The sequence below is a fragment of the Penicillium lagena genome (genome assembly GCF_028827675.1).
Source record: "Penicillium lagena strain IBT 129212 chromosome Unknown utg000001l_segment0_segment0, whole genome shotgun sequence".
In the NCBI taxonomy this organism is placed as follows: Eukaryota; Fungi; Ascomycota; class Eurotiomycetes; order Eurotiales; family Aspergillaceae; genus Penicillium; species Penicillium lagena.
Window position 1 is genome coordinate 5862256 of NW_026623222.1, and position 12832 is coordinate 5875087.

The window sequence follows — 12832 nt, forward strand, 5'->3', positions numbered from 1 at the left end:
AGCTAATCTTGGGTTGGGGCAACCCTCGAGACCTCGCCTAATCTGTCATCTATTATTTATTGTAATTATAGATTTTCTCTCTAGAACTTTACGGCCTCTCATTGGTCCCGATCTAAAGTAGCTTTTCTTGATGCCGCCTCCTAATTCAAGACGACGCCCCGTCCCTTTTAAGGGCTATATATAAGAGTAGTAGAACTAGGCCTATGTACAACTTAGGTACTCGCCCCCAAGTCGGGCGCCCAACTACGAAGATGTATATGGTGTATAGTTCAAGCCGAGGGCCTCGACCACTCCTGCGTCGAAAAGCGATATGCTGCGATGAAACGACTAGGGAATAATCTTGGCTTTCCGAAACCGATCAAACGCCGTGTACCAGCTCTGCTTCACGTCCAGCTCTTCGGTCGCCTTTCCCCACGCTGTGTGCGTCTTGGTCAAGTCCAGCTGACGGTCACACTTCATCATGGAGAGAATCCCGATCGGCAGATAAGGGAAGCTCCGGTCGTTGGCCACCCTTCCCGTCTCCAGTCCGTACTTGGCCTCCATCACAAACCACTTGTCCTTGTTCTCGGCTAGAAACTGGACCGGGTCCACGCCCGTTCCGTCTGGAGCAACGCCCTTCAGCCCGAAATACTCGCAGAGGATCGGCCACTTGGTTTTCCACGTCGTTGGCTCCGCACTATCGGCGACGTTGAACCGCTCGCCGGCGCTGACTTCCAGATGCAGACTGGCATGGATTGAAAATCGCGCAATCACGTCCTGGTTGCTGTCGTTGCTCTTCACTGTCCAGGTCTCCATGTTCCCCGGGAAGGCGACCTCGGCCCCTTCTCCAGAAATCTCACGATGCAGACTCAGGTAGAGAGCTAGCCACTGTGCCAGGCAGCAGAAATTGTTGTTGGGGACAAAGCCGACGACCACATCGGGCATCACGGTGCAGTAGGACCAGCTCTTTCCTTCGGACAGCGACTGCAGCAGATCGATCTGCGGGTAGTAGAAAAGTTGCGAGGCAAAGGGTTCGGGAATACGTGGGAGTGACTCGCGCAGGGGGACCTGGTCTTTGAAGGGGAAGTAATCGAGGAGATGGATCCCGTATGCCTATCGAGCAGTTTATTTAGCGTTGAGAGACCTGTCTACCTATGTAGAGACCGACCTTGGCACCCGTGGGCAGCACGACAAATTTAAGCTTCGGACTGAGAGTTTGGATTGCCGCCATGGCGCGCCGGAGGATCTCCACATTCACCTGGATTTCCTGTTGGGGTTCCATGTTCAGAATATACGCGAAGAAGTAGACGTGCGTGACGGTGTCGATGTCCGGCACCCGCTGCTTCAGCGCATGGTCGAGATCGGCCTGCTCGCCCTTCAGCAGATCGATGCCGTCAATGGCCTGGAATTTCTCCGAAGGCGGCCACTGCGACGATTCCTGGGACAGTGGACGGTTGGTCAGGGCCGTCACTCGTGCGAAGCTGTCAGCGGCCGGGTAGTCGCTCAGCAGGGCATTCACCACGGCCCAGCCGGAGATGCCCGAGGCACCGAAGACGAGAGCGTGATTGGTAGGGGCTGGCATGTTCAGTAGCTTCAAGTAGTGGGATTGATGCGATAGAGAGAGAGAGAGAGAGAGGAGTTGAAAACAACAAACAACCCTGTTCTCTGCCCCTCATCATTATTATTACACCACGTAAACAACATGGGAAGATCTATGTCTTGAATCATGCGAACTAACAAAGGACGGGTGGACGACTCAGATTCACTGCATCAATGTGACATCACCGACAAATAAAATACATATCCAATGATGGCATGTATATATCCACATCATCGCTCAACGATCCGCGCCGAAAATGCCCAAGGCTACGAAGAAACCTCAGCCCAGCGACCAACCTCTCGACGAGGATAACAAAAATAGTCCCGCCAGTGTGCCCTCTATGGACCATCCCAGCCCTCCGATGGATACCGTTCTCCTCGACGAAGAGGAAAACCCCTCCGACGAAAGCATGGACCCAAATGCGGCATCTAAACCATCCTACGTCGGGGGCGGGCGATACAATGCGATCAAGACACATCACGGGCAGGTCTACTCCGGGATGGCCATCGGCGGCTCACATACATGGAACTACGATCCGGGGATCTGGAAGGAGACGAAAGAGGAACCGGATCGCTGGTCCATCGACTACCAGACTCACAAGCGACGGGCGCGGAAGGCACCACAGGGCAGTGGTGCGCCCGTGGGCACGGAGTATCACTGGTTGATTGTAGGACACCAGGTGAGAGAGGCCTCTCGGACCGAAGACCAAATCCATGTGTAACACCATGTATAGCATGTGAGGAAGGTCGATGCCAACACCTACGAAACCCACCTGACGGGGTCCAAGTATAAACTGGCGCACAAGACGGCCACCTCGTCTGCCTGGTCCATTCCCACGGTCCGCGGACAGCGCGAACGGGAAATAGAACTGCTAGAGGATGCGCAGCGGCGAGTGCAGGGGCGACCACCGGTGCTGGCCGCCGAGAAGGTGAAGGTGGACCGCAAGGAAAAAGGACAGCAGCGGTTGGATGCGCTGTTTGTTCGCGCTGGGGACCAGGGACAGAAACGAAAGCGTAACAATCCTGCCTAGAGTAATAGTTTTGGAGTGCTCAAAACATACAAGATCTTAACGAAAGCCAAATGCTGAGCGACGCAAGGATAACCTGCAGTCTCTCGAGTCGATATCAAGCCTCTTACCAACTGAGAATGAACGACCTAGTTACGAAGGATGAGCAGAAATATGTGGTGGTGGGTCATTGCATAGTTAGCCTTGGAACTCCTACAAAAGGTAACTTTGGAATGTCATGGAGGAATGATCAGGGGAAGTATAGTACTATTATCGAAGATAATAATAATGGTATAAGATCTCAAGCTAAACCCAACAAACGCCGGTCGTGGTCGCCTCTTGCAATACGGCCAGGGATTACGGTACATCCCCTGCGGCCTGGGATCATGTCGAGGACAGATCGATGAAAAAGAAAATAGAAATCCGGAGTCATACGCCACAGCCACAACCTTCCAAAAAAACACCAGCAAAAGAATCCTGCCAACCACAGAGCCAGTCCACGGTCAGGAGGGCATGCAACTATCCTCTATCGGCTTGGGACCTGCCCTTCCATCGGATCTATAGGGTCACACTCTCGAGATCACGCATGACAATCGACATCTGAGCGCGCTTCGCGGCTTCGGCGACAAGACTAAAGTCTTGCAGGAAGGGTGCGGTCGCCGTTGGGCCGCCGAGGCCATTTATCGGGTGTGGGTAGTGGTGATCAGTGCCCGGTTGTGGAACCGGTGCAGCGCCCGATTGCGGGACTGGCTGGTCGTTGCCCGGTGCGGGAACCGCTTGAGCGGGATGAGATGAAGTGTTTAGGGCCTGCGGCAAGCCCTGCATCTGGAGAGCGGGGTGCGGCGGTGGGCAGACGGCCGACGGAGACTGTAAAGGGAGTGACATGGTGGTCGGCTGCGTGGATGGGATGTTGAGGGTATTCTTCTGAGAGTGAGACTCCTCTGCCGTGGCGGTGATTGCAGGGTTGATGGTCGAGGTAGCCGATGAAGGGAGCGAGGTGGAAGGTTGAGAGACGGGGAAGGCCATGGCGACCGATCTGCTTTTAATCGAGTGCAAGATCGATGAGGCCAACTACACTCGACCCCCGGGTGGATGACGGCAATGGCGCAAGGGACTGGAGCCCCGTTCGGAGGGAATGCAGGACAATTTAACCGCGGGGTCCAAAATCTGGAGAATGACGTGCCTGGTGGGGGGGGGGGGGGGGGGGGATGGTTGTAGAAAAGGACGAGTAGGTGAGTGAGTGAAAGATGACCCCAACCAGCGCCCGACAAAAGGTTCTAGGAAGGGGAGGGGGAGGGAGGAGGGAGGAGTTAACTAGGACAAGCGCCGAAGGCAGAAGAAGAACCGAGTCGATGATGTGCATGATTACCCGCGTATTGGAATGGTATCTCCACAATTCGACGGCAGGAGAGTTGTGTATGGTACGTATGGTATGGCAGGATGGCCCACAAGCCTCGGCCGGAGAACTGCGGAGGGCTAGTTAGGTCTTCGATCTTATTGGCCTGGACGGTCTCATATTAGAGAGAGATAGAGCCATCAGAACATTCACATGGTGGAGTGGAGTTACATGCAGGGGACTGGCGGACCAATGCGACCCGGGGGTTGAACGGGAATGTCGATCCATCGGTAGGCCATCCTCAGAAGAACTACAGAGGAGGGAATACATCGTGTATGTAGAGCCGGAGCAGCAAGTATGGACAGCAGTAGGAGGATCGACTCCCCGAGCATAAGTGTCTTAGAGCGATCTCGGATCTCTGCCTCAGGCAGGAGGCCTGTGATAACGATAACCAGCATATTTTTCCAGCTCGCGGGGCCAATCATTTACCCACCAGCCCAGCATGGACGACGACGTTGGGACGGGGGACCTGTTCCAGGACCCCGAGGGTTTCTATCCGGACGAAAAACCGCCCTCCTTCGCCGAGCACCGCATGCTCTCCGGTCAGACCGTGCGCGTGCGGCTCGTGGGCAACCACCCTCTCTACGTACGGCTCCTCCAGAACTCGCCATGGGACGACGGGGAAAACTAATTCTGACACCAGGCCGATCTACTGTGGAATGCCGGTCGGACCAGTGCGCATTACATCGAACAGCACACCACCAACTTGATCCGCGGCAAAGATGTCCTCGAGATCGGTGCCGCCGCGGGCGTGCCGAGTATCGTCAGCGCTGTCCAGGGTGCTCGCACCGTCGTCATGACCGACTACCCGGACCTGGAACTGGTGGAGAATATGCGATATAATGCCGACCTGGCCAAGACGATGATTGCTGCCGCGCCAGATGGTCAATCCCGACTCCATGTCGAGGGCTATAAATGGGGCAGCCCCGTGGACAACCTCCTGGCGTATCTGACTCCTCTGCCAGATGGGGAGTCGCCACGGTTTGACGTTCTGATCATGGCGGATGTAGTGTATGCTCACCGCGAGCATCCGAATTTGATCAAGACGATGCAGCAGACCCTCAAGAAGGACCCGGGGTCGGTGGCTCTGGTCATCTTCACTCCGTATGAACCCTGGCTGCTGCCCAAGACCGAACAATTCTTTCCGCTCGCCGAGGCCAGCGGGTTTACCGTGACCAAGATTTTCGAAAAACTCATGGACGAGGTCTTGTTTGAAAATGACCCGGGAGTCAGTTCCCCTCCGGCCATGGCTACTGTATGTGTACTGTATGTGCTGACTTGCTGCAGGATGAGAGGCTTCGGCGGACCGTGTTTGGGTATGAGCTCAGATGGGCCCCCGACGAGTTGAAGAGCAAGTAAACCACAAGAATGTGATACCCGGAGACTTGAAACGAGGACGAACCGAAAGATTGATATACAAATAATCGCTAGAGCCAATAGATCACTATGAGATATGCAATAATGCATGTCGAGGTACAATAATACACAAAATCCATCACGCTGAGGTGGATGGTCGCCATGCGTCTCGGGCACTCTCGTATACTTCGTCCATATCCTCGCTCCAGATCCATTTCATGCGGTCCTCCAGTTTGCCCTTGACGATGGAGAGACCGTCTTCGTAGCTCCGTCCCGCTACATCCGGGCTCTTCATTTCATACAAATCGCCTGCCTGCCGAGACGTCACCTGCACTTTCTCCGAGCGGGGGTACCGGATGGAATGGTAGAGCCGCAGAGCGTCCGACACGCTGCAACGGGATGGATCTTGGAAGTGATCCGCGAGAGCTCGCCCGACGATATAGCCATCTTCGAGAGCTTGGCCAGCTCCAGCACCTGCCAGGGCGGTGCAATCAGCACACCGTAAAAGTCAGGTAGATAGAATACACGCACCTTGATGGGGACACATTGCGTGCGCTGCATCCCCCAGGAGAGCCACCTTGCCCCCGGAGAAGATCCATTCCGGCGTCGACGGGCGATCGAATAAGATCCACTTCAGTGGGTTCGTGTTCATGTTCTGCAGCACCGTCTGTACCACCGGCGCAAAGTCCTTGAATTGCTCCTCGACCTCGCCCTTGTCACCCTTCAGCGTCCAACTCTCGGTGACATCCCCCAGCTTCTCCCATGGAGTAGATACAAACCCCACAACGTTTAATATCTTATTATTACTGATAGGGAATGTGAGGAAATGCTTGCCGGGCGCCATGAACAATGCCGCGTACGTGGGCAGAGACCACTGGTCCTGGATTTTGTCGATGGGACAGAGACCGCGGTAGACAACCATCTCTCCATATTGCGGATTATCACTCTGATGAGCTGTCAGTCAGTGACACCGGTGCGACATATTTTGTATCGCTTACCACATAGTGCGAGCGCACAGCGGAGTGGATGCCGTCAGCCCCGATCACCAGATTGGCCGATGTGCTCGTTCCATCCGCAAAGGTCACCAGCATGGTGTCTCCTTGATCCTAGGTCAAGTCAGTGAACATGGTTGTGGGATCCCTTCCTAGAATCTCACCTCAAGCGCCGAACAGCGCTTATTCGTGTGCAGAGTCGCCGCTCCCCGCTTCTTAATTGCGTCCACCAGCAGCTCCAGAAACTCAGCACGATGCATCGGTAGCTGGACGGTATTGCCTTTGGCTGGTGTGTTGACAGTGTGCACCTCGGCGCCAGTATCAAAACGCCGGAACGAGAGCCAGACACCTTCACGCTTGCCGGCAATCTTCAACGCCTCCTCCATGAGCCCTAACTTTCCGATGACTGCTGCGGCATTAGGACCAATGCCTACGCCAGCCCCGATCTCGCCGTACTCGGGCGCTTGCTCATAGACATCGATGTGAATATCTTTCGAGGGAGAGTGGTGCTTGATAGAGAGCGCGGCGAACAGGCCGCCTAGGCCGCCGCCGATGATGGCAATACGAAACATGGTAAGGGTGTTCGATATGGTGGACCGAACAAAGAGAGATATCCGGTCGTATATAAATATTTATGTCATATAAAATAATTTTATCGGGCACATTCCGCTTCCTTTCGAGAGGAACCGGGGAGGCAAGTCTGACCGTTGCGGGCTTGGCGGGGAGTTAAGCGGACGTGGGACCAACTAGTGAGAATTGAGAAGGTGGACTATTTTGACAGGGAAACGCTCCCATCCAAACAGCTTATCCGACGCTACATTCATCCTCCGATAGATCCAACCAACGAAGCTACCAGTTACCATTTATTGAAATCCTGTGTATGGTCCCTGATCTTGGAACGTCCACAACGACCCGGACAGACCTCTCGTGTCAAAATCCTCTAGTTGCGTCTCCAGATTATCGGTGAGGTTCTGGGTAAACCCGCACAACGCTTGGAGATCTGGAAATACGGGCGCACCGGGCATTGTGGGAGGCAATGTGGACGACTCCGGCGCGGACGGGATACTGCCTCGGGGTGCATTGTCCTCCCTGGGCTGCCGAGATCCCAGAAATTGGTTCATGTACCCAACCAACTGCTGCAGAAACAAAGACGCGCGGCGTGCAAAGGAGTGGTTGCTCGACATGGCCTTGATCATGTGAAGGGCTTGTTCGACTTTCGCGAGTGCGGGCCGGTCTTGGGAGTGGACTGGGTCGACCACATGGGAGACCAGGACAAGAACGGCATTGAACACTGTTTTGCAAGGATCAGCTTCGGTCGTCAAGGAGTGTTAGGGGCGCAGACTTACAATAATAAATGTTGAACCAGTCCAGACCCATGGTATGCCTGGTCTGTTCATGTCTCAAGGCCACAATATCAACAGTATCCATCGCGGCCGCTACACACGCCGCCTGGCTATGTTGCAAAATATGGCTCACCATCGAGTCCTCATTTTGCTGGGGTTGGCCGAGGTGGTGAAGGGTCACGCCCAGAGACAGTCGGTGAATCAAAATGCGAACCATATTGCCACGTAGTGCCAGAATCCAGGGCGGCTCTTGTGCATTGCCATAGTTGAGAACGAGGTGTGCAGGTCGCTCGCGCTGCCATCTTTGGTAATCTTCATCCAGAGCCATGATCAGCTCTGCGATTTCCCGGGGGTCCTGTGGGTTCTTTCCCAGGCAAGCCAGAGTCTTTTCCACAATACGGTAGAGCTTGATCACTTGAAGAAAGAAGGCCATGAAGGATGGCCGCCTTGGTGTCGGGTAGAGGAGTCGATCTTCCTGAATACAGTCATCATCGAGGTCTTCCGGCGGGCAGACTGTGGAATCGGATCTGGTTGCCGATGGGCGTTCGTATATCATGCTCAAAAGCATGTCAAGGGTATACGCGGAGTACCAGACTCGGCGCTTGGTTTCTCGCAGCGGAGGCGGGTCGGTCTCGGGCGGCTCTTGGTGTAGGCGTAGGCCGTAGGCGATTCGGATGGCCAGACCCAAGACATTCCAGCATTCATCACCACAACTAGTACCCTGGAGATATCTCGCGCCTAGCACGAGGGCTTGAACATGTTCCAGTCTCCAGTCGCGAAGGATGGTCGGGTGCAGGAGGGCCATGGCGATATCATAGTGTTTTCGCGCCGTGTGTGGATTCGCCTCATCGATCAGGAAGTGTGATGTACACAGCGCCAGGATCATGTTGAGCAGGGCCAATGCCGACTGGTGATGATGCCTCTCGGCGGGCGAACAGCGTATAGCCGCCTCGAGCGCCGGCCGAGCGCTGGGGGCGTGGAAGACGGGCGCGAGGATATTGCGGACGGCGAAGAACCGATCCAGGACCTCTGCCGTATTCTCGGGCAGCGTATAGAGGTCATCACCGGCCAGCAGGGACGGCCTGGCGCGGGCCTCGCGGTCCGTCATGATGGACTGCGCTTTGACATTATCGTGGCCGTGCAGGCTGTTGAGGATCAGCTGGGTGAAGGAAAGCCCTCCGATCGACACATTGGCGTCCACCATTACGGCGGAGGAGCTGGGCCCCGACGATATCGATCTCTCGGGCGCTGGTCGCGGGGGGGCCGGGGTGGCAGGGGGCAAGGCAGACGCCGTCGTGTTGGATCGCTCCAGCAGCTCCAGACGTTTCTCCAGGCCGCGTACATAGCTTTTCTACCCGTTAGTGCTCCATACACAACGACCGATGCGAGTGGGCGTCAATCGTCTTACTCTTGGCTCACCGTCACCATATTCCCCCCGGAGATCCCGCGCTGCGTGAACACGCATTCCCGCCCATTGTGGGCGCAGGTCGAACAGACAGGCCGGACGCCATCACACTTGGTCTTGAGCGAGCGACAGCTAAAACATGAGATGGGCACGCGGTTGCGCCGCTTCTTGTGCGGTGGAGGGTCCCCCATGGCGATGAGGGAGGTGGAGATTAATCCGAGAGAGACGAACGACTGGCTCCACATCAGTTTTCTCCCCCCAGGGCCCGCGGTCCGGGTCGCGATGGGGGCCATGATAGGATCGACGCGGACTTAACTCCCCGAGGGTCCGCTAGTAACATAATTAAGGGGGTTGCTGAAGAACCTCTCCCCGCCCTTTCCAGACAATCTCTCCCTATCTCCACGATTGACGGTTGCTCATGGATCCTGAAAAGTCCGCCACCAGAGACGACGTCGTCTCGTCGCCTGTCGAGCCACAACAGGAGGCCCGGAATCGCAAGGAACCACGCCTGGATCCGCATGGGCTGCCACTCGTGCCCCAGCCGACGGAGCATCGCGATGACCCATTGGTACGTCCTGGTCCTGGCTTACCCACAGCGATCCATCGACTGACAATACTAGAACTGGCATCCGGCATTGAAGCTGAGCGTCGCGCTCCAGATCAGTTGGCTGGCCCTGCTGGGCCCCTTTTCGTCCGCGGTCGCCAACCCGGCATTTGTGTTGATGGCCAAGTCCTTCCACCAAGGCGTGGTGGAGACCAGTTATGGTAAGATCGGAGCATCGGAGATCGAGGAGTCGTGCTTATCATATCCCTCTAGAGCTGACGCTGTATCTCGTCTTTGCCGGGATTGGCCCGCTGCTGATTGTGCCCTTTGCCCGGCAATATGGACGTCGACCCGTCTACCTGGCGGGCAACCTGCTCGCGGCCGTCACCAACATCGCCGCCGGCTACTGTGAAACATGGGCCGGCATCATGGTGACGCGCGTCTTCAACGGGCTGGGCGGCGGCTCCGCCATGGCCATGGGTGCGGCGGTCATCTGTGACCTGTTCTTCCAGCATCAACGTGGTGTCTACATGGGCATCTACACGCTGTGTCTGACCAGCGGTGCTCATGTATGGAGATTCTCTCTTGTCCCATCGAGATCATAGCTAACTGTCAGCGTCCCAGTTTGCTCCCTTGGTCGGAGGCTTTGTGGCCAACTCCCTCGGTTGGCGCGCCTGCTTCTACATTCCAGGCTATATCCAGCTGGGCACCTTCGTCCTCTCCGTGTTCTGTCTGCCCGAGACGCTCTATTCCGAGGGCCGTGACGAGCCGTATCAGGAGCAATCCTATGCACAGAACCTCTCGTTCACGCGCAGTCATGTTCCGGCTCGCCGCCCGCGCATGCGAGACTTCGTCCGACCGTTTGAGATGCTACGGCTGCTGCCGATCCTCTTGCCCGCGATCTTGTACATGACCTGCTTCGGCTACGGCACCGTTCTCTTTGCCCTGACGGGAGCCCAGCTGTTCACCTCGATCTACCATTTCACCACGCCGCAGACTGGCCTGATGCTGAGTATTCCTCTTCTGATCGGTGGCCTAATCGGTGAGCTCAGCGCTGGGTGGGTGACGGATTGGCTGTCCAACCGACACGCTCAGAAGAACAACGGCGAGCGCCTTCCCGAGGCACGGCTGCATGCCATCTGGGGAGCCCTGCTAATTCCGGTGGGCATCATCATCGAGGGCGTGTGCCTCTCGCACCCGGAGACGGCGCACTGGGTGGGCAGCGCCTTCGGCATGGGAATCGCCAACATGGGCCTTCAGATCACCACGACCACAATCTATGCTTATGCGACCGATGTATGTCGGGCCCCGTCATCCTTTCAAAGCCATGCTAACCTTCTCAGTGCTACAAACCGCAAAGTGTGGAGATATCCACCGTCTTCAACGCCTTCCGACAGATTTTCTCCTGTCTTATCTCCTTCTACGCGTGAGTTCTGCCCCCGTTTGCGTCAAGTGCCGTCCACTGATTTTTGATTACTAGACTCCCCTTTGGCGAGCGTATTGGCATCCAGTATGCTTGGCTGACCTTCGCTCTGATTGTGGTGGTGCTGCTGGTGCCGGTGTTGATGCTGAAGGTGTATGGCTCGCGCTGGAGAAGTCTTCCATCGCAGACGTGGAGAGCGGAAGAGCAGGTGGAGGATCGTCGATAGGGTGAACCATGAATCGACTGGAGAATGATGAATGTATATAATTAATTAGATTCATCAATTCATTCGTGTTGTACATAATAATACCTTGGGTACCGCAGTCAATTAATCGATCCCGAGGGCGACCAGCTAAATCGTCCGCCCACCGCCGACGAAAAAAAAGTGGTCCTGGTTACTTCTCCGTATTCGTCTTCTTCGTCCACCCTCAGCAATGCCCGTGAGTCCCTGCCCTCCGCAGTAGACTGTCTGTCTCTGACTCTTCCTCTCTCCTACCTTGTAGCTTGTCATCCTGACCGGCTACCCATGCTCCGGCCTGAGCTACCGCGCTCGCCAGCTGGCGTCGCTACTCGACAAGTCGCAGGATGAGCTCTTTGCGTCCGCCTCCTCCCCCGCTGAAATCGCGATTCAAAGTACACGTCATTCCCTCGCATGATTCTTCGCATCCACGCACCGTCTATGACCATGCCCGCACCGAGAAAGAAGCCCGTGGTGTCGCATACGCCCGGGCAAAGCGCGCCCTGGCCCGCGATAGCATCGTCATTCTTGATGGGATGAACTACATCAAGGGCTGGCGGTATCAGCTGTGGTGTGAGGCTAAGGCTGCCGGTACCACCTGCTGTGTGGTATGTGCCCATGCTAGCCTTGCACTACTTGATTGCTGACTAGAGATTCAAACAAGGTCCACGTCGGCACTCCCGTCGACCAGTGCGTCGCGAACAACGACGCTCGACTACGACAGACTGCGCCGCAACCACATCTGAATGATAAACCTACCACTACCGCAGAAGACGCATCAGACGAAGACGACGAAAAGCCTTACCCCTCGGACCTGCTCAACAACCTAATCTTTCGCTACGAAGAGCCCAGCACACATAGCCGATGGGACAAGCCACTCTTCACAGTACTATGGTCAGACCCCGAGCCACCGGTGGCAGATATCTTCCACGCTCTCACGGGAGTGCTGCTGCCCTCGGCGCAAACAGAAGCGGATGAGTCGCAAACGGCAAATCTGGCAGAAACGCTAGCCTCATCGACCATCTCCGACACCGCGAGTATAGCAACGGGAACAAGGACACTCGGGCGCGGTGGGGGCATTTCGACACGACATAAGATCGTCCCGCATCAAGCAACGGTGCAAGCAGCAGCGACGGACCCCCGCGCGCTGTACGCAATGGAGAAGCAGACCTCGGGTATTGTGGCCGCCCTTCGCGCGTTCACGCAGTCGCAACCGTCCGCCGAGGCAGCCTTGGCGCAGAGCTTGCACAACAAAGGAATCACCATTGCTGTACCCGATGCGTCCATCCCCGTCTTCATTCCGGCCCACGTCGCCACGGCCGGTACCACTGATGAATTGGCTGGCGCGGGAGGTATCTTGACCCTTCCACGGCTGCAGCGCCTGCGTAGGCAGTGGATCAGCTTAAACCGCGCTTACATTGGTCATGGCCATGGCGCAGGGCAAGGTGGCCTGACGGCGGACCAGATTGGGGATGCGTTTGTGCGCTTCCTCAATGCAGATCTGAGCGGCGAAGCCAACGATGATCTAACTGCTTAGAGGCTTACAGAGG

The 12832-nt window shown here is 56.2% G+C and overlaps 8 protein-coding genes across 8 annotated transcripts; 4 read left to right on the forward strand and 4 right to left on the reverse strand.

Moving 5' to 3' along the window:
- Positions 1-327: 327 nt before the first annotated feature.
- N7510_002590 (SDR family oxidoreductase) lies at positions 328-1561 on the reverse strand (the record flags this gene model as incomplete). The annotated part of the gene is made up of 2 exons (XM_056974517.1): positions 328-1092; positions 1148-1561. The coding sequence occupies 2 exons, from the start codon at positions 1559-1561 to the stop codon at positions 328-330; spliced, it is 1179 nt and encodes a 392-aa protein (XP_056839634.1).
- Positions 1562-1835: 274 nt separating this feature from the next.
- Positions 1836-2609, forward strand: N7510_002591 (uncharacterized protein; the record flags this gene model as incomplete). The annotated part of the gene is made up of 2 exons (XM_056974518.1): positions 1836-2258; positions 2313-2609. 2 exons carry the CDS (start codon positions 1836-1838, stop codon positions 2607-2609), a joined length of 720 nt encoding a protein of 239 aa, XP_056839635.1.
- A 534-nt stretch (positions 2610-3143) lies between these two features.
- Positions 3144-3611, reverse strand: N7510_002592 (uncharacterized protein; the record flags this gene model as incomplete). Its single annotated transcript, XM_056974519.1, has 1 exon — positions 3144-3611. One exon carries the CDS (start codon positions 3609-3611, stop codon positions 3144-3146), a length of 468 nt encoding a protein of 155 aa, XP_056839636.1.
- Positions 3612-4423: 812 nt separating this feature from the next.
- efm7 (putative nicotinamide N-methyltransferase Nnt1) lies at positions 4424-5340 on the forward strand (the record flags this gene model as incomplete). Its single annotated transcript, XM_056974520.1, has 3 exons — positions 4424-4567; positions 4625-5209; positions 5269-5340. The coding sequence occupies 3 exons, from the start codon at positions 4424-4426 to the stop codon at positions 5338-5340; spliced, it is 801 nt and encodes a 266-aa protein (XP_056839637.1).
- Positions 5341-5476: 136 nt separating this feature from the next.
- N7510_002594 (uncharacterized protein) lies at positions 5477-6901 on the reverse strand (the record flags this gene model as incomplete). The annotated part of the gene is made up of 4 exons (XM_056974521.1): positions 5477-5811; positions 5869-6283; positions 6336-6443; positions 6494-6901. The coding sequence occupies 4 exons, from the start codon at positions 6899-6901 to the stop codon at positions 5477-5479; spliced, it is 1266 nt and encodes a 421-aa protein (XP_056839638.1).
- Positions 6902-7192: 291 nt separating this feature from the next.
- N7510_002595 (Zn(II)2Cys6 transcription factor) lies at positions 7193-9370 on the reverse strand (the record flags this gene model as incomplete). The annotated part of the gene is made up of 3 exons (XM_056974522.1): positions 7193-7620; positions 7676-9018; positions 9081-9370. The coding sequence occupies 3 exons, from the start codon at positions 9368-9370 to the stop codon at positions 7193-7195; spliced, it is 2061 nt and encodes a 686-aa protein (XP_056839639.1).
- A 125-nt stretch (positions 9371-9495) lies between these two features.
- Positions 9496-11094, forward strand: N7510_002596 (uncharacterized protein; the record flags this gene model as incomplete). Its single annotated transcript, XM_056974523.1, has 3 exons — positions 9496-9807; positions 9897-10190; positions 10246-11094. The coding sequence occupies 3 exons, from the start codon at positions 9496-9498 to the stop codon at positions 11092-11094; spliced, it is 1455 nt and encodes a 484-aa protein (XP_056839640.1).
- Positions 11095-11629: 535 nt separating this feature from the next.
- N7510_002597 (putative RNA polymerase II Elongator complex associated protein Kti12) lies at positions 11630-12819 on the forward strand (the record flags this gene model as incomplete). Its single annotated transcript, XM_056974524.1, has 2 exons — positions 11630-11890; positions 11947-12819. 2 exons carry the CDS (start codon positions 11630-11632, stop codon positions 12817-12819), a joined length of 1134 nt encoding a protein of 377 aa, XP_056839641.1.
- Positions 12820-12832: the final 13 nt, after the last annotated feature.